This window comes from Lotus japonicus, chromosome 2 (genome assembly GCF_012489685.1).
Source record: "Lotus japonicus ecotype B-129 chromosome 2, LjGifu_v1.2".
In the NCBI taxonomy this organism is placed as follows: Eukaryota; Viridiplantae; Streptophyta; class Magnoliopsida; order Fabales; family Fabaceae; genus Lotus; species Lotus japonicus.
This window is the reverse complement of record NC_080042.1, coordinates 68,344,007-68,367,329: the sequence shown is the minus strand read 5'-3', so window position 1 is coordinate 68,367,329 and position 23,323 is coordinate 68,344,007. Positions and strand designations below refer to the sequence as shown.

Here is a 23,323-nt window from a genome sequence, read left to right as displayed (position 1 = left end):
GAGAAATAGAAAGAAAAAAATAAGTGAAAATGAAATTGGAAAGAAGTTAAATATACCATTACAAGTTGAAAGCTTTCATTGGAGAGAGAGAGTGAACTAGTAGTGCAGTTCCTGGTCATCTTCCTAATTCCCATTTGGGCACCTGAGATAAGAGCAGTTCCTTTGTGTATACGTTTTGTTTATTTCAAGAAATATTTTTCATAATAAAGGTCTTTGATTCATTAACTTTTGTTTCTTTTCCATTTCATTTTTACTTTCTTTCTGTATTTATCTCTTATTTCCTCATCACATCACTTATCATTTACTACCTAAATTTTCTCTCAATTCTTCCTTTTTTTTTCTTAGGAGTAAGTGTTATTCAAATGTGAACAAACGTTTATTGATGTTTCAAAATCCAAAAATCATAACTTTGTTGGACGGATGACCAAAACTGTTGATGGAGTGTAAAGTTTGAAATCAACAATGTTATTTCCAAAATTTAGAGACTCTTGATTGCACATTTGTGTAAAGTGGGATCAAAAGTTTCATTAAGCAAATTAAAAATCCATGTAAATTCTAGACAAAAGTCTTAACATTCATATTGCTCTTTTACCTGACGAAAAAATATTAATCTTATAAGGTTCCATGTGATATCCAAAGAATTCAAATGTAATTAACAATTAGAAAGAATAAACAGTGACTTATTCTGTTAAAATTAACGGCTAATCTTACAAACATATTACTATAGCTGAACCTTGAGTACTGGGAAGGCGATTACATCTCGAATGCTGGGAGAGTTTGTCAAAAGCATCACGAGCCTATCGATTCCAAGTCCCTGGAAAGAATACCCTCAGTAAGTAGCAGGAAAAAAATCCATGGAAAAAGTTATATCTTGATCCTCAAACATACTACATTTGCCCTTAAAAAGTTTTCATCACCACAGATTAGTCATTCGAAGATCAAAGGCATTAACATTTTAGTTTTTAGAAGTTTCGTAACCAAATATCCCTTCATAAAAGACTGATTAGGTGAACATTTTATCAACAAAAAGTTTGAAAGACTTTAGTGTTTTAGATCTTTGAGAATTTGGTTATTAAAATTTCTGGAGGACATATGAGGTGTCAGGTTATCATACCATGCCAGAAGCAGGAGGCATTCCATATTCCAAAGCTGTTAGGAAGTCATCATCAAGAGTCACTTCATATGAATCATCCTCATTTTCTATTCCTTCCTTCGGGTCACCATTTGTTGAAATAGCAGCTTTCTTCTTTTCATGCTGTCTAATTTGATCCTCTAGGCGTCCCCTCTGCCACGAACCCAAAAAATGCAACCATTTTGTTTGCCATCAAACTACTCAGTCTTCAATAATTAACTCAGAAAAAAATGTGAATTAAATGGTCAACAAATAATTTTGAGTCTGGATTCCTTTTCCAGACAAGTTGGCTTAAACAGAGCCTCATTGTCTATTTCAAGCAGTGCTCAGAATGAATTAGTAAAAAAGAAAAACTCAAATCTCAGTAAATATTGAAACAAGCACTGATTTAATGCCGGGTAATTAGTTATCCAATATAACATCCGACTTTTTAGTGTTATTGCAGACACAGCAGCACACACAAAAAACAAGAAAATAAACTCTTCTAAACTGTAAACTGACAATGACAAGAACTTAAACCTACTTCATAACTTATGGAGAATAGTATCTCAATGATCTCATATTCATCGCGAATCAAGCTCTACTTTCCCCCTTCTCCTAAGTTGATAATGATGACTGGTGAGAAATAGCTGATGTTGAAAATCAATCCTAAAAATATTATGAGAATCACATCTCATAATTAGAGGGATCAACTATTTTTTTTTATTATTTCAGTATCCTTTTTTTGTTATTCCAGTAATTTTGGGATTCCTAGTTAATTTTGTGAATTTCGTAATGATTAGTTTCCTTCTTTTCCTGTTGAGGGACTGGGGGAGCTTATAAAGCAGGAAACCTGCACTGATGGACCAAGGTTACAAACCACAAACAAAACCTATAACTAAGGTTACCAGGCTAGCTTTTGGGATAGAGTTAGGTCTAAATCAAATTTTAAGATGGTATCAAAGCCTCTCCTCGATCCGTTTATCGGAGACTACCCATATATGGGCCACCGCAGATGTTCATTCCTGCAAATTCCACACTCTTGATGTCCAGCCCTAGGTGTGAGGGGGGGGGGGGGTGTTGAGAAGTCTCACATTGACTGTAAGTATGGCCAAAATAGTCCTTATAAAGAGTACAACAACCCTCACCCTAAGCTATCTTTTGAGGTAGAGTTAAGGCCCAACCCAAATTCTAAGAGTTTCCTTTTTTTTATTCTGGGAATTTCCTAAAGATTCCGTTATTTATGTATTTTCATCAGAAGAATGAATCAAGAAATATAATAGTTTCTTCATAATCTACTCTTAAACGTGAACCACATTATATTTTAGCTTATGGTCAGTAAAATCAACATAATCTAGGCAGCCTGAATACAAGAATTTTATAAAGCTTACCTGATCTATAGGATCAGTCAATTCGGAGAATGCATTGCCTAGCTCACGGCCACAAATGAAAAGTTCAAATCTCTCAGTCAAACCTGTGGACCTAATGGGGGATCAAGTATAAGATAGAATGATAATAGCTAGAAACATGAAATGAGTGTCAGACTTTATTATTGAGTTTGCTTCTGATGTATTTTTACAATAAATTTTATCACTATGCCAGAAAGTGTATAGTTAAACATGAATATCAACAAATCTTTTGTAAATATTAGCTACGGGAAGAAAGGAAAATACAAGCATTTCACTCTTGGACATCAATATAAATCTTAAAAACACAAGCCAAGAAGCTCATTTCGAGTTCTTCTTTCACATATCATAACCTTTGCAGAACTCATGCCAACATGATGAGGGAACAAGGGATTGGGTCAAGAGCAGGCATTTCAGTCACTAAATCTAAATCATAATGACATCACAAAAGTAATGAATAATGATGATGATTATTCAGGAATAATGGCCGGAATGAATTGGATAATTTGACAGCTGTAATGAAAGCAAAGCCAATTGATAACAGCAAAGATTTAAGTGTTAGAAAATTGTAAAGAATGTTTTAACTTTTTTGGATCTCAACTCGTACTAACAGATTTTTTTAGTACTTTGGGTCAAAATGCAATTAATAACAGCAGATAACATAATTAACATTATTCAGTATTTTAAAAGATGGTTCTACCTTCGGTGTGGTTTAGCCAGTGGAGATATCTCAATTGGATAGTCTAAAACAAATGTAGGTTGGATGAGCTTTGGTTCTACAAAGATCTCAAAAACCTAATAAACAAAAAAAAAAATCGGTTACTTTTGCAACTCAAATTGACAATATAAATCACCACCACGACAGAATAAGTTTGATTAATTGGAAAAATAACCAAATTTATCAAATAAAATAAATGAAAAAAATGATGCACATATGAGAGTAGAAGAGAAAAGGTGGAGCCAATCAACCTCGTTTAGGAGGTGACCGACAGATTTGCATGCTTCAATGGAAGCTTTATCCTTGTTATCAAGATTCTTTTGAAGGGTATCCAGAGTAACTTGCTTTGCAACCTTGAGATCATTTCCCAATTCATTGAAATCGACCCCTGCTATTTCTTTAACAAGGTTGTGCATCGTCTCCCGCCTCCAGGGCCTTTCCAGACATATCTCGACTCCCTGCGTGGAATCATTACACCGACTTGAAAAAAATTGTGATAAAGAATTTTCAAAAGAATGCCATCACAAAAACCAACACAATTGCAAAGAACAGAGTGAAAGCAAGAAGAAGAACATTAATAATTTCATCTGATATAAAGTGAAAATAATACAATCAGGAGTGATTAAAGAAAATTTTAACACAAAGGACCATGTTGAGGTTCACTAAATTCATCATAAGTTAGTCTTTCTTGCCATGTTTTGGCATGGACTGAAGCTCCTTTAAATGAAGAGTTGGTGCCCTAAGAAAGATTGAGAGTGTTTGGTATCTCTCTCTTGTATCTTGCTCTGATTCCCAGTTGGGAATTAGGGTTTTCATCATTGAAATCATATCAGTTCTTGGTTGGGTTCTACCAAGTGATCTCGTGGCAGGATTCTTAAAGATATCATGGAAGATGAGCTTGGAAGTGGAAAATAGTCTTGAGTGTAAATACGCTTCCATTCTGGCCATGATTACGCACATGGACTTCCTCAAATTGCTCGAGATACATGGGCGCTTAAGTGCTTGACAGTTCCGTCAGTATTTACATGCTAGAGATGTTAATGTTTATATGGCAGATATAAACTATTATAATTAGAATATGGAGGAACTTATAAGACCTCCATTACAACTCAAAGCCCAGTCCGAAATGTATGCCCTTCCCTTTTTGGGGGGTGAGGTTCAAGGAGTAAATGGCATGACCCTTCCTCATTAAACTCCTTAAAAAATCAAATAATCGAGTCACACGTTTTATTTTGTTCATTCCATTCCATAAGTGTTTGCCTCATTGAAGGGCAGCATCTCAACTAGCAAGAGACACTGACCCCTTCTAGTTCCTAATCTTAGTGCCTCAGGCATCCCTTCTGATATCTTTGACCAATACAATTCTAAGCTTTGTTTAGTAAAAATAATTCTACCTGATAATCAATGGTAAGCTTCCCATGAACTGCAAGAGCACATTGAGCGACAATCTCCTCTGCCATATTCATCATGCTTTGGTAGTCCGAGTATGCTTCATACATCTAAAGATGAACTAATATCAAGACATTTTAGAGTGTAATTCAAACAAGAAGTATTAACTACACAATAATTTAAATTAAAATATCATGTAATCATTGTCAAAAACAGTTGCTTCTAAGCTTAAGCTGTGATAAGACTAGGGGAAACTAGATATGCCCATAAAAAGTACTAAAACTAACTTAAGATTGATTCTTTGGGAACATTCGAAAGAACAATTAATGATCCACATTAACCTATGTTGGTTGTCGATTCCCTAATGCAATCCTTTTCTTTTATTTGATCTTGGGACTGCTATGTCAAGATTGGTAACATAGCAGGTTATCCAAAATAATAATATCCAATTAAAAATAATGGAAGCTTAAAATGTTCACCTCCTAAGTGTGAACTTTAATTTACCTCTATAGTTGTGAATTCAGGATTATGGCGAGTTGAAATTCCTTCATTTCTAAATATTCGACCAATTTCATATACTTTTTCAAATCCACCCACCTGCCATAAAGGAAAACATTAAAATGGTTAACAGCTTGATTAAATCAATGACATCTTTGCCTATCAATCAAATTTCATATTTACAGCTTTAGGAAGCCTGCTCTATGCCAAAAGACAAAGGTTTTCAAAAGGTTAGCCGCTAAAATAAATTAAATTCTCCTTCATACATGAAACAAGATATTGACTCGCAATCTTATTCGTTTGCAGTACATTCAGGGCGAATATCAAACATATCTTTGTTTTCGTTAAACACAGCAATACATCCTTTCTAAAATCTATATGAATTTTAAGAGGATAATTCCTGAATACTACCTTCTATTGAAAGATAAAATAGAATGCTTTGATAAGAGTTTGAACTTTGAATGTCAGTATGTCACCCAAACAATGACGACTTTACAAATGAAAAATATTTCAAATCTCACCAGCATTCTCTTTAGATGCAATTCAGTTGCAATTCTCAGATATAAGTCCCTTCCAAGAGAATTGTGGTATGTAATAAATGGTCTGGCTTCTGCTCCCCCAGCAGCTCCCTAGTCAATAAAATTAATCAGATAAAACTATCCACATACAAATGGCCAGACACATTATATATCATATTAATAAAATGACAAGGATGTCATTTAATATCGTAATTACATATCAGTTATTAGGTGCTACAGAGAACCAAGCTAAAGGAGTATAAGGGTATAATTTATACACAATAACAACGATAGCCTTTTCCCACTAGATGGAGTGGACGACATAAATCTAACGAACAAGGTGGTAAAATAATATTTTAAAATGAATCATTATTAGGTAAATAATTAGCGGTAACATCATTATAGTTATAATCAAAGGTTTAGAATGGAATTGAGAATGACAACGAATTAAGTAAAACTCGAGGGAAGGGAAAAAGAGGAGATGAATCAGGTTGTGCTTATAACCAAATAGTTAGCTGTGTGAAAATCACATCTAGCAATGACATCATCAACAGTTTAAGACTGACAAGTGCAATGCGCCATTTTATTGACATCTTATATGCAATGTATACATATGCCTATATGAGAATAATCAAACAAGTATATGATACCTATCAAGATGACCTGTTAGAATATTATATAACTGTTTATGAAGATTGGATGCTCTTTGTAAACTTTAAACAAGAAATAACATATAACAATGAAACAACTAGCAGAGTCCACATAAATTGAGAAGGTGCCATATTCAAGCAGAAAATCAACAAACCTGCAAAACTGGAGTTTCTACTTCAACAAAACCTAAAGAATCCATTGTCCTCCGGATCACTGATACAACCTATTTAAATGGAATTGATTAGAAATTTAACACAGATAGGAGCTATTTGCTCAGGCACCAGATAAATGGAGAAGCATTTTTTGAAGTGAACTTTCTGATCTGAATCTACTTGTTATATGTTCGATAATAAAACTTAAACAATTGACCATCATTTATTTGAAGAAAATAAAGTTCAGAGGATGAGCCACCTTTGCTCTTTTACGGAATACATCTGCTACCTCTGGATTTGCAATCATATCTACATACCTAACCACATGTCCACAACAAACATGAAGAAACATTTGAAAACAAAGGCTAGCCAATTTTCAGCCAGGAGTGCAAGGGACAGCTAGAGATGACGTGGAATAAGAAGTAATAAGAAATAGAAGCACAATAAAAAGAATAACAAATAAGTTATGCCTTCATAAATATGAAACGAATATAATAAAAGCCGTTAGAAAAATTGAACAGATGAAATTATTTATGATAAACTAGAAAGAAAGAGCTAAAAAATAAAATTCCCTAGTATAGAAGCATTGTAAGTCATTACAACCTAGGTTATCAATCGCGTTGATAGTGGCGCTATCGCATCGCTCCCATGTGCCACTACAGGGTCAGTGCGTCACAGTTCCCTGTCGTGGCAGTAGCGGCCTCTATGACAGCGAAAGCCGCAGACTCTATGACGGCGAAAGTCGAGGTTTTTCGCACACTATTGTGCCACAATTGAAGATAGGACCTGAAAACCCCAAATTTTAGAGTGAAGAAGTAGGGGTGTTCAAGGATTGGTTTGGCTTAGGTTTGTGGGAAAATAGAATCTGAATTAATTGGTTTTGTTTGGTTCTTTTAAATATTTTCAACAAACCCAGTCCAAACCGATCCGATTAAAATTGAGTTGGTTAGGTTCGGGTCATCAAGTTGGGATTCAAAAATAAATAATTATCTTTTCATCCGAATATTGTCATTTTGTAAAAAAAAATTGAATTTTATGTTTCTACAAATAAAATAAAAAGTTGTTCTTCAATGATTTTATACAACAGTCAACTCAACTCCAAATATTTTATATTGTCATCTTCTATGTATAAATTTTGAATTTTATGTTTCTACGAGTAAAAAAAATCTTTTTTCTTTAATCAGTTTATAGAATAGTCAAATCAATTCCAAATATTGATATTACTCTTAAGTCTTAATGTTAGTTTTTTAAATTATAACTTTGCCTAACTCATTAGTATTTCAATCTTAAATATGATAAATTGGATAGTAAATGTATTGAAAGACATTTGATAACCTAAATGACGAAGTCAAAATGATTTGAAAGAAATTTAAAAATAGAAGAGATATAAATACTAAAGTTTAAAAAGAATAAATATAATATATTTAAATATGAAAAAATCATCGGGTGATTGGGTTGGTTTGGTTTAAAAAAAGATAATTTGAGAACCTAACCGATTATAATAGGTTAGGTTCGGATTCAAAGTAAAGTAAACCAATTATGGTTTGGTTCATTGGATCAATCCAATATGATGAACACCTTTCTCAAGAAGGGGTCAAAAGTCTGAAAAATCTTTGACACGCACAGTCTCACATGATCACATCCACTCACAGACTCACTCATAGTCTCAAATTGAAAATGTTGGAAGAAAACCATGGTTATCTTGCGACCCCTTGTTAGCTTCTGTCAGGCCCTTTTTTCGGCCAGGCTCTTTGTTCTTCACCCACTATTCTCTTGTTCTTAGTGCGTGTTTGGATCAGTGGTGTAAAATTTGATTTTGGATTAATGCTCTTAGTTCCTCTTTCTAACAGTCACATGCTCAGTTCTTCATGTCTAGGTCTCTGTTTTTCATCTTTTTGTCTTTATTTGCTGTTTTTTGTTATCTCAAGTTCTCAACTGTTTTACAAGTTTTAGGTCGCAACGTCTCTTCTTCATCCTTATATTTTTCTATCTTTTTTTTCTCTTAAACTGTTCTGCCATTATTTTAAGTCTTAAACTTATTTATATCCTCACTTTTGCTACCATGAACCTATGCATTTTAGCTTAAAACCCATGTGTTAGTAGGCCTGTAATTAAATGAGTATATTAGGAGAATTAAGGGGAATGGGCCAAGAGTAGCTGGAACAGCCCGTGTAACAGACCCAACCTGCCAAGTGGCATTTAGTAGTTAGTATAAGAGAGAATAGGAGTTACATAGAAGGTAGGCAGTTATTCTGTTAGAATTGAGGAGTTAGGAGAGATAGAGAACCTCTTGAAGTGTTCTTTATGGTAACTGGGTAGCATCTTCTTGTTCTACATCAGAATAGGGAGATCTACTCCATATTGTCTGAATAAAATCACTATTCTTTCCCTGTTTTCTGTACCAGTCTAACACCATGACATTTTGATTGTTAATTATGAATGACTCTAATTTTAAGAAATATTTTACTTCTGAACAATTATATATATAATATATAAATTACTAAATACATATAGAAATTTTCAATATCGCAGTCATCCCGGTATTGCTATCACGCTATAGCAGTTTGGGGGTGGCCACTACGTGCCACTATCAGAGATTGTCAGATTGATAAATATATGTACAACATATAAAATAGAAACAAACACAAAATATTAAAGTATGAGCTTACCTCTGACGATAACGTATGTCTGTATCAGTTAAACCATGATATTTGTCAGGCAGTGGAAGCAGAGATTTCGTAAGGATTGCAAAAGATAGCACAGACACAGAAAGTTCTCCTGAAGTAAGACAGGAAAAAACATGAAGGAGTAAGCGATAATAAGAGGACATTTCAAAAGACTATCCACCTCTTTTTGCAATTCTAAATTTTTACAACAATAAAAAAAGGGAAAGGAAAACAAATATCTTAAAGAAAATGAAAAAAAAAAAGTAAGATACAAAACCACATTCACTGAGAACAGGATATTTTTGAATGATCAACAATCAACTCCTACTTCAGAGAAGACACTAGAGCCGGAAAGAAGGAAACCGTGCAGGGAAACAAATAAATTAGCAGCTCAAAAGAATATCTTAAACTCCTCCGTTAGTTTCTTTTTTCTGTTAAAAGTGAAGTATTTTTCTCTTAATCAATACATACAGAATAACATAATTAACTTAGGATTGTAATATGCAAAGACAATGTCATGACCTTAGGTCATATTTCAGAAATTTCTACTCAACATCTGAATGAATATGTGATTTCCAAATGGATGGTTCTATGATCAATATAACTTACAAACTAGTGGTTCAGAGTTGCAAACTTCAGAAAAATGTCAAACGCCTTATAATTTCACTCAATAATTATAGAAATACTTACATAATAACTGACACACTATCTTTCTACATTCTATATTTATATTATTGTTTTGAGTTCATTTACCAGTGACACGAATAGAAATAAATTAATTATGTCAAGGAACAACTCTCCTAAAAGCTTATGTAAATAAAAGTTCATGATTCTTGCAGTTTGCTAGCTTACTTTGCATCTATTAATAACTATATCGCCAGTAGTTGGTTAGTGTGTTGTTAGTTTGTTATGATCATAACAGACTGAAGTTAGTTAGTGATTAGTTTTCTAGTATACTTCCAGCTAAAGCTTCTGACATTCTATGTATAGGTACTAGGTAGATGATCATGCATTGTATTGGGGAGGGCAGTTTCATCACATGTCTGAATGTCTTTCCAAAATTGGTATCTTACACGTGCCCCCGTCCTGATTATCAAAATGGCGCTGTTGAGAGGAAACATAGATATATAGTTGAGACTGCTCTAACTCTTTTAGCTCCTGCCAATCTTCCCTTCAAACTCTCATTCCTTTTATCACATTGAGGTAACAAACAAAACAGATGGAAAACTGGGATAAACTATAACTTTTGAGCTGAAGATACAGAATAATAAAAAAAAATTAAAAAATTAAAAAATAAACTACTTCTTGCATAAAGAAAATGAAATAGAAAATGCATTTAAAATGCCTATCCTATAATACCTTTTTCTGTGCGTTTTATTGTTCCTTTTGCACCCAGTATATCACCAATATCAACATGCGCCTTCAATTGCTCAAACTGATCATCTATGAGTCTCTTCTTATCACAATAAAGCTGAAATCAGAGACTAACAACTTCAGTTAGCATCTCTCCGTAACATTCACTTTAAACAAAGAAGAAAACTCCTTCCTTATCAATGAATAAATGTACAAAAAATGCAACTAACAATTAAGATTTTGGAATAAGAGAATAAAGAGAACACAGTATATAACTATATATTTATCGAAAGTCTGGCATACCTTAGTTCAAAGTTATAGTAAATGTACAAAAGGCAATAAAGGATGAGTAAAACCTGGATTGTCCCTGAATCATCTCTTATCGTCAAAAAGGCAAGCTTTCCAAACGCCCTCCTTGCAACAATTCTTCCCGCAACAGATACGTGATCATTCTCACTGTTTGCTTCCTCACCATTTCCTAAATCTTTATATATATCTTGCAGCTGATCAGCACTGTGAGTCTTGTCCCATCCATAAGCATATGGATTGAGCCCCTTGCTTCTCAGTTCTTCAACCTACAAAACAAACTCAAAGAAGGGTCAATAAAAATAATAAGCCTTACTTCAAGTGGAAGGCAACCTCAAAACCAATACCATAGTCCATTAGTTTATCAGCCCTCAGACAAGCAATTAACCAAAGTCAATCATATAGTTCAAACTATCCATAATTGAATAAAAGGGCATCTAATCTAGTCCCAAGCAACGTTACTTCGCAACACATAACTTCACACTCAATATTCCACCACTTCCTTAGAACAAAAAATGCTACATAAAATTGTGAATAAAAGAAGAAGATAAGCATACAATTCTAATTTCTCCCAAAATCAAATTGCCAATCTTTTTTATCTTTACTAGCCAAATTAACTAAAGGCAACCCTATATTGAAGTTTAACTTATATAATCTCACAATTTGGAAGTGTCAAATTCAAACCTCAACTTCAATTCAGCTTAAATCCATCCTCACCACACGCAAATGACAACAATAGGAAACAGAAAGACCACAACGTGAATCAAACATTTAACAGCACATTCGCAATGCGAAGCCTAAGCGAAGCAAGTGAAGTACCTTCTTCAAGCGAATGGCTCGAATGGCCTCTCTATCGGAAGTTGAAGTCGTCGAGGACGACGCAGAGCTCCGCCGGTTTTGACCGGGGGATGAGGCGGTGGTGGCGGTTGAAGAAGAGGATGAGCGGAGAACGCGCCTGCGAGGTGTTCGACGAAATGCGGTAGAGGATATGGAAGAGGAGTGGGAATGTAAGAAGAGCTTCAGTGGGCGCGAAGTCAGGTTCCAGAGTCTTGGCACGTCCATTCTCGCCACGCACACTATCCGGCCACCCCCAACACATTAATAAGGTATTCTTTTCTTTTATGTCCTTGTAATATTGGTTCACATCTAAATTGGTCCTTGGAAAAAATTTGTCTAGATTAAAAAAAATATTTGAAATAATGAGGAATGACGTCTAGGGTTTACAATTTACATGACCCATTTCTAACCTAGTCACTGGGGTTGTCCAAATATTTCAATCCAAAACCTAATGTTTTAAGCATGGTTAAAGATGACCGAATATCGAATGAAATGTTAAATCCTCTTGTTGCACTCTCACCTCCGCCGCATCCTTACATCGTGTTGGGGTTGTTTCAATTAGCAAAGTATGCACCAAAATCACTCGAGGATGCAGATATTGAGAGATTCAAGTTGAGCTTGATGAAAAAATTTCAAGACTTGAAGAATAATGTGTCATCGTGACTTTTTCTTGAGGTGCTTGTCTTTCTTCCCCGGTTAAATTGGAGTATGAAAAGTCATGTTAAACATTTTTTAGGAAGAGTGGAAATTACAGTATATCTTTTTATTAAATCAAATAAAAATATTATATTATGGCTAAAAAGTATATTTTCACTATTCAATAAATTTATGAGAAACCACAAGGGATGACACAAGTGGTGAATGTGCATTTCCTTGAAGGATTTCGCCTAGGCTTCTGGCCCAAGTTCGATCCCCTCTAAGTGTGAAATATAATACATTTGTGGTCAGGGACATCACTACCGTATCTCAAGCCAGATTAGTCACGTGGGCTCCTTTCCCATGCGTAGACCGGTAGCCAAAGGACAAAAAAAAAATGAGAGACATCGACAAGTGTGAATGGAAATATTTTAATTTGTATACTTTCTTAACATCAAAAAGATAAATTGCACCATTTAGTGTTTGATCCTTAAACTCGTATGTCCCCTAACTTTGACCACTTGAACTATCATTTTGGGACAAAAATACTGGTATATATACATGAATGTGGTCTAGTTCCTCACTTTTCTCGAGCTCCTTCTTCTGTTTATACATATAAATAAATAAAAGTGCATTAAATAAGGGTTCAAAACCAACGACTAAAATGAATAGAGATATAACTTCTGGGAAAAAACGACTCCCTTTATTTAATTCACAATATGTTTATAGTATAAACTTCAATGTTTTTAAAGTTTTAAAAAGTTTGAATGATTTGGTTTGGCTATAGATCCTGGCTTCAGACGGGTGTGTTTCGAAACAGATTGTCTGAAACTCTTCCAGCTTTAGAAAAAACCTCTTGATGGGAGGAATTATTTAGCTACTATTCTTGGTGATTGTTTTCAGTATTGTTGTTCTTTGGATTTTGTTTTTGTTGTTTTTGTTCGCCGTCCTGGCAATTGTGTTGCTGACTATTTAGCTAGGAATGCCTCTACCTACGCGGGTTGTGTGTGGATAGAGGAGGTTCCTCCTGAGGTTGATGTTTTTGTAACCGCAGACATTTTGACTTCTATGCCCCCAGTTTAATTTCATGGCAAGAACTTTCTTTAAAAAAAAAATTGAATGATATTTAAGATAGTATAGTAACCGTGATAAAAATAAAAATAAAAACAGTTTTAAAACTTTTGGCATATTTACAACACTATAAAAATTTTGCATGGACAAATCACATCCATTGGTACTCCAATAATTGTAAGATCATTGAATGTAACTAATGATCATTTTAGACCTCGAGAAGATGATGACGAATTACTTAGTCTTGAAGTACCTTTTTAGTATCATTAGAGCATTCATGTATTTTGCTAGTCATACACAACCTTATGTATCATTTTCTCATAATTTGTTAGCAATATATATATATATATATATATATATATATATATATAGTTATTTTCTATAACTCTTTGAGCAATTTGGAGAATCCAAAATGACTTCGTTTTCAATAACGTGCAACATGATATTCCTAGATTGTGGGGTTTCGTTCGCTCCTTGGGGATGGAGAAGTAGGTGATCGGTGACGTACCGCACACTAGCTTTTGTGGGAAGCAGATAGCAACGTTTAATTCGACTAGATAAGGGGCGTGAGGAGTGGTGTGGAGGCTGTTGGAGAAGGTTAATGACAATGAGGGTCCCTTCAAGCCTGTTGCGACATAGTTCTTCAAGAGTCTTTTGGCTAATGGGTTTATGGGTTTTGTAGGAATATGGACTCTTTCACTTCTGCAAGCATTTTTTAGTTGAGTTGTATGTTATCCTTAATGTTGTGGTGGTGATCATAAGTCTTAAGACACCTAAAGTGGCTATTGAGAGTGATTCCATGGAGGTAATTCATTTTCTCACTGCCCCCTTGACGACTCGCATCAGTTTGTGTAGGAGTTTCATGGGTCAATGTGTTTTCAACAAGTGCACCGTGAGGCAATTTCGCTCGCAAATTATTTAGCTCGTGTGGCTACACGTTTTTCTTTCGGCTTGCATTAATTTTCATCTCCGTTTGGGGATTGTCATAAGTTTATTGCCACAGGACAACTCAGGAATTACTCCTACTAGTCTTCTTACTACTCCTGATTAGCGCTTCTTCTTTTGCTTGAGCGTAATTTGTAAAAATAAAAAAATAAACTCAATTTGGAAGATTGAGAGGTGGTTTTTCAACATGTGTTGAGAGAGAATAACATGATCGCAGATCTCTTAGCTAAATTTGGTTTGAAAGAGAAATTGAGCTTGACCACTTGGGATTCCCCTCCACCTAAGGTTGCTCAATTGAGGGAGTTAGGTGAGGATAGTCTTTCTCTCTCTCTGTTTTCTTCCAATTTGTTATTTTCGTAATCTACTAAAAAAATATTAAGAACTTACTCAAAAATAAAAAATAAAAAACTGCCAACACATGAAAAGACACCACCTGAGCCTGGTTAGGGTTTGGGTTCTTAAATCACACTTGTCAGCCGTTATCGCCGTCTCACACTCTCTGGTTACCTCCTCTCCCTCTCTTCTTCCATTTCTCTTCTCCTCCATCCTTCAACGTTGCTAACACAATTTCCATTTCAACATTGTTCTTCTGTAAACAGATTCAGCGAACGTTGCAGCTTCTCGGAGTTTTTCAACCATGTATATTGTAAGTTCATCGAGTTTCCCACTTTCAAATTAACTGATTAGTTTTTCAGTTTATGCGTTTTCATTTCCTGCGATTTTGGATTGTTGTTGTTGTTTTGCATGTTGATGTTCTTAGCTCTATTTTAGTAATAAGATTGTGATGTGATGCTAGCTTTTGTATTTGGATATAGGAAATAATCAATCCGGCGAGTGTCAAAAGGCAGTTGGCGAAGCTGTTTGAGGCTTCTCTGAAAGCAACTGTGCCTGATGAGGCAGATATTGTGCCTTTGGTTGATGCTTGCGTTGCGAAATCTGGTGTGAAGAAATTTGCTGATTACCAATGGTCAGTTCATTGAATGAATTTAGCGCTTTAGTCGGGATGATTTTTTTGTTAACTAGTGATCTTGGGACTTCTTAAAGCTCACGAAACACTTTTTCGCTGTGCAGTAATAATGCAATGGGTCTGTGGGCTAAGGTTAAAGGAAAGCAGACAGAATTCAAGAATCCCCAGTCAATTGGACAGGTATAGTTAAAGTCCTTTTTACCATTTTACTATTTACTGATTATGAAATTGCGTTTTGATTTGTTGTTGTCAAATGGTTATCGGTGTGTTTTTGTTGTTGTAGGCCCTCATGAAGAATCTCCCGCCATCTGAAATGGTGGAATCGTGCTCTGTTGCTGGTCCTGGTTTTGTGAATGTTGTCTTATCAAAGAAGTGGATAGGAGAGGTGATTGCAGTTTCTGTCTTAAATTGGAAATAGTATGACCTACTTTTTGTGAGACCCCTTTTAGGGGGTGTCTAATTCGCTGTGTTCATTGATTGGAAGGGTGTGTGGTTTGCAAGGAAGTTATGATTTTTACTTTTTTGTGTGTGTGGATAATTGAGCTTATTCAAGACCTCTGTTAACACTTAAAAGAAAAATTCCTTCTACAGACCTTACAGAAGATGCTTACTGATGGTATTGATTCCTGGGCACCTCGACTTCCCGTGAAGAGAGTTATGGTTGACTTTTCCTCACCTAATATAGCTAAAGAAATGCATGTTGGTCACCTGAGATCAACCATTATTGGGGACACATTAGCTCGTATGCTTGAGTTTTGTCGGGCAGAATCTCTTATCCGCCGAAATCATCTCGGTGACTGGGGAACTCAGGTAGATTTAATATCCACAATTCTTCTATTTTTGTGCCATGGGTTAGAATATAGTGCATGTTTAAGCTGAGGTTATACGTTTTATGCTATTTCTCGTGACTAGATCATTGCTATATACACTGTCAAAGCTAGGTTTCTCCATTTAGCTAATGACACTCTGCGTAATCTGTTTGCAACAATCATTTAACTTGACAAGCTTATTTCATGTTCATTAAAATTACTTTCTGGGTTGACAACTAATTGTGTTTGGGAACCAATGGCTGATGGAAGTTGCTTCGTAACTGTTTTCAAAATGCAGAACATGAATTTCATTCCTCCTAATTCAATGGTGTGTTCTCTGTATTCTTTTTTTGTGGTGTAACTTCAAGCAACTGAATTTAGGAAAATAGTTTACATATTGAACTATTTCAACTTGTCACCAAGTTTGCAAGACCCATTATTTTTTAGACATGCACTCATGGCATAGTTGTTTGAATGATAATTGATAAAACATTCTAGTAGGATTCAGGAATGTTCTCATTTTGTTTTTGGTACCATATGATTCAATAGATATGTATTTTTGTTTTTGTATTTTGCAGTTTGGGATGTTGATTGCTTATCTCTTTGAGAAATATCCCAACCCGGAAGACGTTAGTGAAGCAGCTATTGGAGATCTTCAGGTGAAAAAATATGTGAAAATGAATTCGTTTTATATTAGTTACTAGGCGCTTATTCGTATGTTGTTTAACAAAAAACTTTGCTTTCCAAAACATGTAGAAATTAATTTGTTAAAAATGCTGTGAAAATCTAATTAGATAACATGCACTGCTATTTTTACTAGACAAACAGCCTTAAAAAGATCGGCTATTGATTTTCTTTGCACGTATTGCTTCTGCTAATAGCTGTTTTGTACTTTGTTTATGAATAATTTTTTATCAGTTTCATAATTCATCCGTCTATTCTAACTTTTTCTTAAAGGAGATGGGGTTTGAGATGTGAATTCAGGATAAATTGATGGCTGATTATAAAATATTGTTCATTTTCAGTTTTGTATAAAACATAATCCATAAAATAGTAATGTTTGTAGGTCTTGAGTGATAATGTTTTCATTGACATTTAGTTTTCCATTATGGTTTTTGTCCCGCATATCTTTGATGAAGAAGCATTTGTGTTTCGCTGGATAAGTAAATTATTTTCAGTGTTTGTGGAATTAATTGGAGTTGTTGCATTTCCAGACATTCTACAAGGCCTCAAAGGTGAAGTTTGATAGTGATCCTGAATTTAAGAAAACAGCACATCAGTCAGTGGTCAAGCTCCAGGTAAATTTCTACCTTATGGTCCCCCACCCTTTTTGTGAGTTCTTTGGGGTTCGTTTTTACATGTCTTTTTTTTACTTTCTTGTTATGTATATATTAATTTTGATTTCAGAGCGGAGAACCCAAGTATCGCAAGGCATGGGAAAAAATTTGTGATATTAGTAAGGCTGAATTTGATAAGGTCTATCAACGCCTTGGAATTCGATTAGAGGCAATGGTAGGTTCTAGTTTCCTTTTACAATGTCTATGCAATTCAAATATGATGTCTATTCTTTTGCATCTCACAGGTGGAATTCCTTAGCTGTTTCTCTTGATTCACCGTAGCGACCATGGATCAATTTTGGCTGTTACTTTGCTTTTTATTCAATTCATGATTTGGCTTAGATTCTCACTTAAGGGGCCAGATCTACCATATCATATCCACTAAATCTTGTATTTTATATTTCTTGTTTTGTCATGACTTATGACCAATAGTTAAATTTTCCCTTAAAGTTATATCCTCAATTGGACTAATACAACAACAACCGCAAAAGCCTTATCCCACTATGTGATCAATTAGACTGATATTAAAAATAATTTTGTATGATACACGGCTCCTCTACATGCTTAATTTCCTGGATATAGAAATTGCAGTGGAAGTTATCATTACTGCAGGCGCAGCTTAAAAAGAACATTGTTTTTGTGCTGACTATCATTGATGTAATGATGCTCATACAATGTAGTAATGATTTCATTGTTTGTATTGGATGTATGTTGCAATTATTACAGATGTTCTATTTAAATCTATATTACCAACACTTTTGTAGTGTACTGATGGACAATGTATTTGGTCACAGGGAGAAAGCTTCTTTAATCCATATATCCCCCCAACTTTGGAGAAACTGGAGAATTTAGGACTGATTGAAGATAGTGATGGTGCTCGTGTGATATTTGTTGAGGGTGTAGACATACCACTGATTGCTGTGAAAAGTGATGGGGGCTACAACTATTTTACAACTGATCTTGCATCACTTTGGTTAGTTTATACTTTTAGTTTTTTGTACTTTTTATTTGAAAATCGTTTGAGTTGCTGGCTTACTTGGGTAATCAAACTTTGTTATCAATTGTCAAATTTCTTTATCTTCGTAGTTGTATACTCTACCTGTTTAGAATGTTAAGATGGGTAAGTGAGCTCATAAACAAGGCATTATTAGCAATGAATGTATTACATTGAAAGTTGAGGCAACACCTGTTGTGAAAAAAGATTGTTGAATGACCCTTTTGGTGGGTTAGACATCCGACTGTGAGGCGTATAGAAGCTGTAATAAAGAGAGTAGGTTAGATGAAGAGTATTCCAATAGTAAGAGGTAGAAGAAGAAGAAAGAATATGCTTAGCAATTAACATGGATTTAGATCAAGAGTTCATTTCTTACAACATTTTTAATAAAAAAGCACTTCTATTTTGAAAAGTTTTAGTGCGATTGTTTCAGCTTTTAGAAAAAATCAGAATATAAAAAAATCAGATTTCTGAGAAGCTACTTTGGATAGTTATAACTTATAACTTGCTTTAAAAATAAGAAGTGTTTTTGTGATTGTAACTGAACGGAAAATAACTTCTGCTTTATGTATAATCTCTAAAAGTAAATCACTTTTTTACATCACCTGAAAAAACACTTTATATATAGCTTAAACAAATGGCCCTTAAAATGGTTTTTCTGTAGGTAGCCTCTAAGTGTAGTTTGAGGGAGTCAGTTCCACGACAGAAAAGGAACAGTGGGTAAAGTTCAAATATTATTTGGATCACAAAACAATACTTCCTAGGCTTTTGGGCCAGGTCCAACTCAATGAGGATAGTGGGGCATCAAAGAGGAAGAATGGCTCACAACCCATCAGTTCTGGGATTGGTGGTACATCTTTGCTTCAAACTAAGTACATTGTGTGGTCCTGGTGCATAACTATGTATTTTTGCCAGTTGTTTGTGTTTGTACAGTTCTCATGTACCCTTGATGTCAACCTCTTCCTTGGTTATTTTGAGAGCAAATGTTAATGTTGTAAATTTATGGAGTTAGAGAGGATTTTCATCTTCTTTATCATTGTTGCGATTGGGAGAGAGTATGTTGGAAATTCATAGTTTAATTTCAATAAACCCAGTTTCTTTCTTCTTCACTGCCTGTTCCTAGCATTATCATTGGGTATGGTTTACGATAGGACATTGTGGTGGTGTTTAATTGATGTAGCTGGCTCCAAGTTGTGGGTAAAGGATTTAATTGTTGTTGTCTATATACTCGACATCATTTAAAATTTGGATTTGGAATTCATATTTCAATTTTTCTGCATTTTTATATAAGTATGGAACAGGAGATCTGTCAACTTGTGAAAATAATTTATTTTGGTTATGTGATCCACTTTGACCTTGTAGGTATCGTCTGAATGTTGAAAAACTCGAGTGGAATATATATGTTACGGACGTTGGGCAGTGGCAACACTTTGATATGCTCTATAAGGTATATCCCAGTTGAGATGAACCCTTCCTATTAGATTTTGCTAGTAGATCATTTTTTTTCTAATTCAATATTATGATGTAATGTTAGTGCTGCTGCTAATATTCCAATGAGTATAAATGTCTGAGTTCCCCTTCAATTTTCCTTTCAGGCCTTCAGGCGTGCAGGATGGCTTCCAAAGGATGAAAATGAAATTCCCAAATGTATTCATATAGGTTTCGGTCTTGTTATGGGGGAGGATGGAAAACGATTTCGGAGTCGTAGCAGTGAGACTGTTCGATTGGTTGATTTGCTAGATGAAGCTAAAAGGCGCTGTAGAGTTGCCCTTCTTGAACGAGGTAAAGTACCAATTACTTATTGTTATATTTGCTTCTTCATGTCTGCGTTAAAGTATCCTTGAAATTAAGTTTCTGCGTAAGATCTGTTAAAGCGTTTGCCTTTTTAATTTTGTACACTAATCAGCAAACCTCCCAATCCTATGTTCTTTCAGACACTGCTAAGAATTGGACTGAGGAGGAGATTGAGAAAACATCGGAGGCAATTGGTTATGGGGCTGTTAAGTAAGCTTCTTTATCTCAAATATTCCCCCCCTTTTAGTACGAGTGACATTCTTTTGAGCCATACTATGTTGTAGCTTCTTCAGAGGCAAATTTTTGTGTGTTGATGTGGAGATGAATCGTTTAATGTACTTATTTACTCAATTTTTAAAGTTGTATATGGGGTACTCTATGTTCTGACTCAATATTCCGAATCTAGTTAATATATAATTATATACTAATTTCAATTATTAGTAAGAATCCGATCATAAGAAAAGAACACGAGTTTTACCGGGTTTTTACTTTTTGGGCATTTTCCTGAAACTTTCAGAAAATCAGTTAAGGTGGAATGGACATGTACAAAGAAGATCTTTGGAGACACCAGTGAGAAGGGCTGGTAACATGGTATTTTGTTAGGTTATTTTTATAACCCAACAAAAGATGTAAGAAGTGGAAGACAAGAGGGAAGAGATGAGAAACAATCTAATGGATTAAACAAGAACATTCTTTCCAAGGGTGGGAACCCTTCCAAGGGAAAGTCTCCATCACTTCAAAACTTAATTCTAACCTAATGAAGACACTCCTATTTATAACTATTCTAACCTACTAAGTGAGTAACACTGGCCCAAATCAAATAATAAAAGCAAACTTAACCAAACAAGTCTAAAACAAACTAACATAGATAAAATCAATCCAGGCCCATTTGTCCCAGGCTCAACCCTAACATATTTGGTCATGTGAAGAGGGGTAGTGGGAGGCAAAAAGAACTTGGGAAGATATTGTTAAAAATGATCTTATTAATTATTATCAATAATATTCCTCATGATATGCTTTTTGATAGTGCCCAATGGCCTAGTGTGATCCATATAGCCGACCTCACTTAGTGAGAGATAAGGCTTTTGTTGGTATTTTCCTGCTAAATACTCAACCAGGTTTTTAAATTTTTATATATGTTACACAGTAAGAAGGATTGGCTTCAGTAACTTCTGGTTCTATATATGGTTTTGGTTTGGCTTGACAAATTTTGAACTGTTTGCTTATGCCTGAGATAAGTTGTTAAAAGAGTTGCAGTCTTGTTGCTTCTCATTTCATGATTTGATGTGTTTGCAGATACGCTGATTTGAAGATCAACAGATTAACGAATTACACTTTCAACTTTGATCAGATGCTTAATGATAAGGTGCATTCACTGTTTGCAATTTTTAGTTGCCAAGTTATAGTAAAAAAGCTAGTAGGTGTAGTAACCATTTTTTATAGGCCCTGTCCCACTCCCCCTCCCTTGGTCTCAGAAGTCTACATCTATAACTGTTTGCTCCTTACTATAAAAAATTGCTGTCAGAATAGCTTCAATGATATGTATATGAAACAATAGAAATTGTTCAACACTGTCTTCATCCCCAGCAAAGCTAATCAATCTGACGTTAGATGTCTCACCTTCCTAAAACTTTTTGTGAATCAGGGGAATACTGCTGTTTATTTGCTATATGCACATGCTAGGATCTGTTCCATTATCAGGAAAGCTGGTAAAGACATTGAAGAAATAAAGAGAGTAAGTTTATTTTTCTTCGTGCATTATGTATTATAAAAAGTCTTTGATTTAATTTGGTCTTGTATGCTTATTTTTACGCACAAGTATAAGAGTCATTTCAAGGTTTATATTCTATTATGGTTTACTTGGTTGACTTTATCTGAAACAGCTCAGTTCTCATCTATTGTAATTGTGATATGACTCTACTGCATATAGTCAGCTATATATCAACTGTTTCAATATTTCTACTCTTTATCTCTTGTCTATCAACTTGTGACAGAGTGAGAAAATTGTGTTGGATCATGAAGATGAGCGTACATTGGGTCTTCATTTACTCCAATTTCCGGAGGTACGACATGTGAATACTATATTTCTTCTCCTTTGTACCCTTGCATTATATAGTGGTATCATGCCTAGAGCAGCTGCGTTTGTGTTTTTTGTGTTATTATTTACATGCTTATATGTGAGCTGTGTTTTGTTTTATTTTTCAGGTTTTTGAGGAATCATGCTGCAATTTACTACCAAATGTGTTGTGTGAATACCTGTATAATTTGTCTGAAATCTTCACCAAAAAGTTCTATTCTAACTGTCAGGTATACTACTAAAGCGATAAAATTATGCTGTGTATTAGTTTCTATGTTCTTACTATTGTTTCCTGGTGATGAGGTGTGTATAAAGGTGCCGGATATATTTGTTTTGAACATGTTAAATTTGGGTGCTATATATCATTATGGTTATTGTTGTGATTTCATTGCTATTGCGTTATCAGTTAAAATGTCTCACTTACCCATACAAATAAATTTCTAGGACTTTTAATACATAATATATATTCCTTGTAAGGTGCGGGGAAAGACTAATGTTTAGATTTTAGCCATCTAATTCAACTTCTTGCCCTTGGCAGGTTGTGGGGTCGCCGGAAGAAAGCAGTAGACTTTTGTTATGTGAAGCTACCGCAGTTGTGATGAGACAGTGCTTTTATCTACTTGGAATTGAACCTGTTTACAAGTTATGACCTATCTTAAGTGATTCAAATGGATTTTTTTTAACACTTGGTGCACAAATGTAGAGAACTTCCAGTATTTACATTATTCTGGCAAATTATCTCTACCTTATTTTCTTTATTGTATTAGTGGTGAAAGCTGGAAAGTGGAAAGTAGTGTATCATTGATAGTGATTTTACTGACCAGTTCCCTTGAAATTTATCATTTTTGTCTGGGACATCCATGTTAATATTTTCGTTTGGAGTTGAGCAACGTTAGTACGTTACTATTAGATTGTTATATGTTGTGCAGATTGTGTATTTTTCTTTTGGACTGAATTCATTGCTATACTATTCAAAACGTTTAGAACATTTGTTTGTCCGATATGACGGAACACTCATCATGAAGAATATAGCTGGGTAATGAGTTGAGTGATAAATGGTTGGTTTGAACTTCTACACAACTTTTTCA

The 23,323-nt window shown here is 34.7% G+C and overlaps 2 protein-coding genes across 3 annotated transcripts; one reads left to right on the top strand and one right to left on the bottom strand.

Annotated features, from left to right (window-relative positions):
* Positions 1–553: 553 nt before the first annotated feature.
* On the bottom strand, positions 554–11,860 carry LOC130739050 (lysine--tRNA ligase, chloroplastic/mitochondrial). The gene is made up of 14 exons (XM_057591268.1): positions 11,588–11,860; positions 10,819–11,037; positions 10,469–10,580; positions 9,113–9,221; positions 6,703–6,760; positions 6,446–6,514; positions 5,644–5,751; positions 5,129–5,221; positions 4,630–4,734; positions 3,487–3,693; positions 3,218–3,312; positions 2,503–2,593; positions 1,115–1,285; positions 554–814 (listed from the first exon to the last, which is right to left on the bottom strand). Exons 1-14 carry the CDS (start codon positions 11,828–11,830, stop codon positions 722–724), a joined length of 1,773 nt encoding a protein of 590 aa, XP_057447251.1. The 5' UTR covers positions 11,831–11,860; the 3' UTR covers positions 554–721.
* A 2,589-nt stretch (positions 11,861–14,449) lies between these two features.
* On the top strand, positions 14,450–23,152 carry LOC130739049 (arginine--tRNA ligase, chloroplastic/mitochondrial-like). 2 transcript variants are annotated; one of them, XM_057591266.1, is made up of 18 exons: positions 14,450–14,564; positions 14,857–14,903; positions 15,073–15,224; positions 15,329–15,404; positions 15,508–15,609; positions 15,816–16,034; positions 16,612–16,692; positions 17,248–17,331; positions 17,441–17,545; positions 18,165–18,343; positions 19,727–19,811; positions 19,960–20,146; positions 20,299–20,368; positions 21,455–21,524; positions 21,804–21,893; positions 22,153–22,221; positions 22,364–22,465; positions 22,774–23,152. In XM_057591266.1, exons 1-18 carry the CDS (start codon positions 14,465–14,467, stop codon positions 22,882–22,884), a joined length of 1,929 nt encoding a protein of 642 aa, XP_057447249.1. In that variant the 5' UTR covers positions 14,450–14,464; the 3' UTR covers positions 22,885–23,152. The 2 variants fall into 2 exon arrangements, with proteins under 2 accessions (XP_057447249.1, XP_057447250.1); XM_057591267.1 differs by lacking the exon at positions 14,450–14,564 and adding an exon at positions 14,645–14,759.
* Positions 23,153–23,323: the final 171 nt, after the last annotated feature.

Excerpts from the sequence above, each read along its gene's own strand:
- LOC130739050 (XM_057591268.1), bottom strand. The coding sequence starts at position 11,830 with ATGGACGTGCCAAGACTCTGGAACCTGACTTCGCGCCCACTGAAGCTC. Across the intron at positions 9,222-10,468 it reads AATAAAACGCACAGAAAAAG|GAGAACTTTCTGTGTCTGTG; the intron begins GTATTATAGGAT and ends GTCTTACTTCAG. Across the intron at positions 3,694-4,629 it reads AGCTTACCATTGATTATCAG|GGAGTCGAGATATGTCTGGA; the intron begins GTAGAATTATTT and ends GATTCCACGCAG.
- LOC130739049 (XM_057591266.1), top strand. The coding sequence starts at position 14,465 with ATGATCGCAGATCTCTTAGCTAAATTTGGTTTGAAAGAGAAATTGAGC. Across the intron at positions 14,565-14,856 it reads TGCTCAATTGAGGGAGTTAG|ATTCAGCGAACGTTGCAGCT; the intron begins GTGAGGATAGTC and ends TTCTGTAAACAG. Across the intron at positions 22,466-22,773 it reads AGTTCTATTCTAACTGTCAG|GTTGTGGGGTCGCCGGAAGA; the intron begins GTATACTACTAA and ends TGCCCTTGGCAG.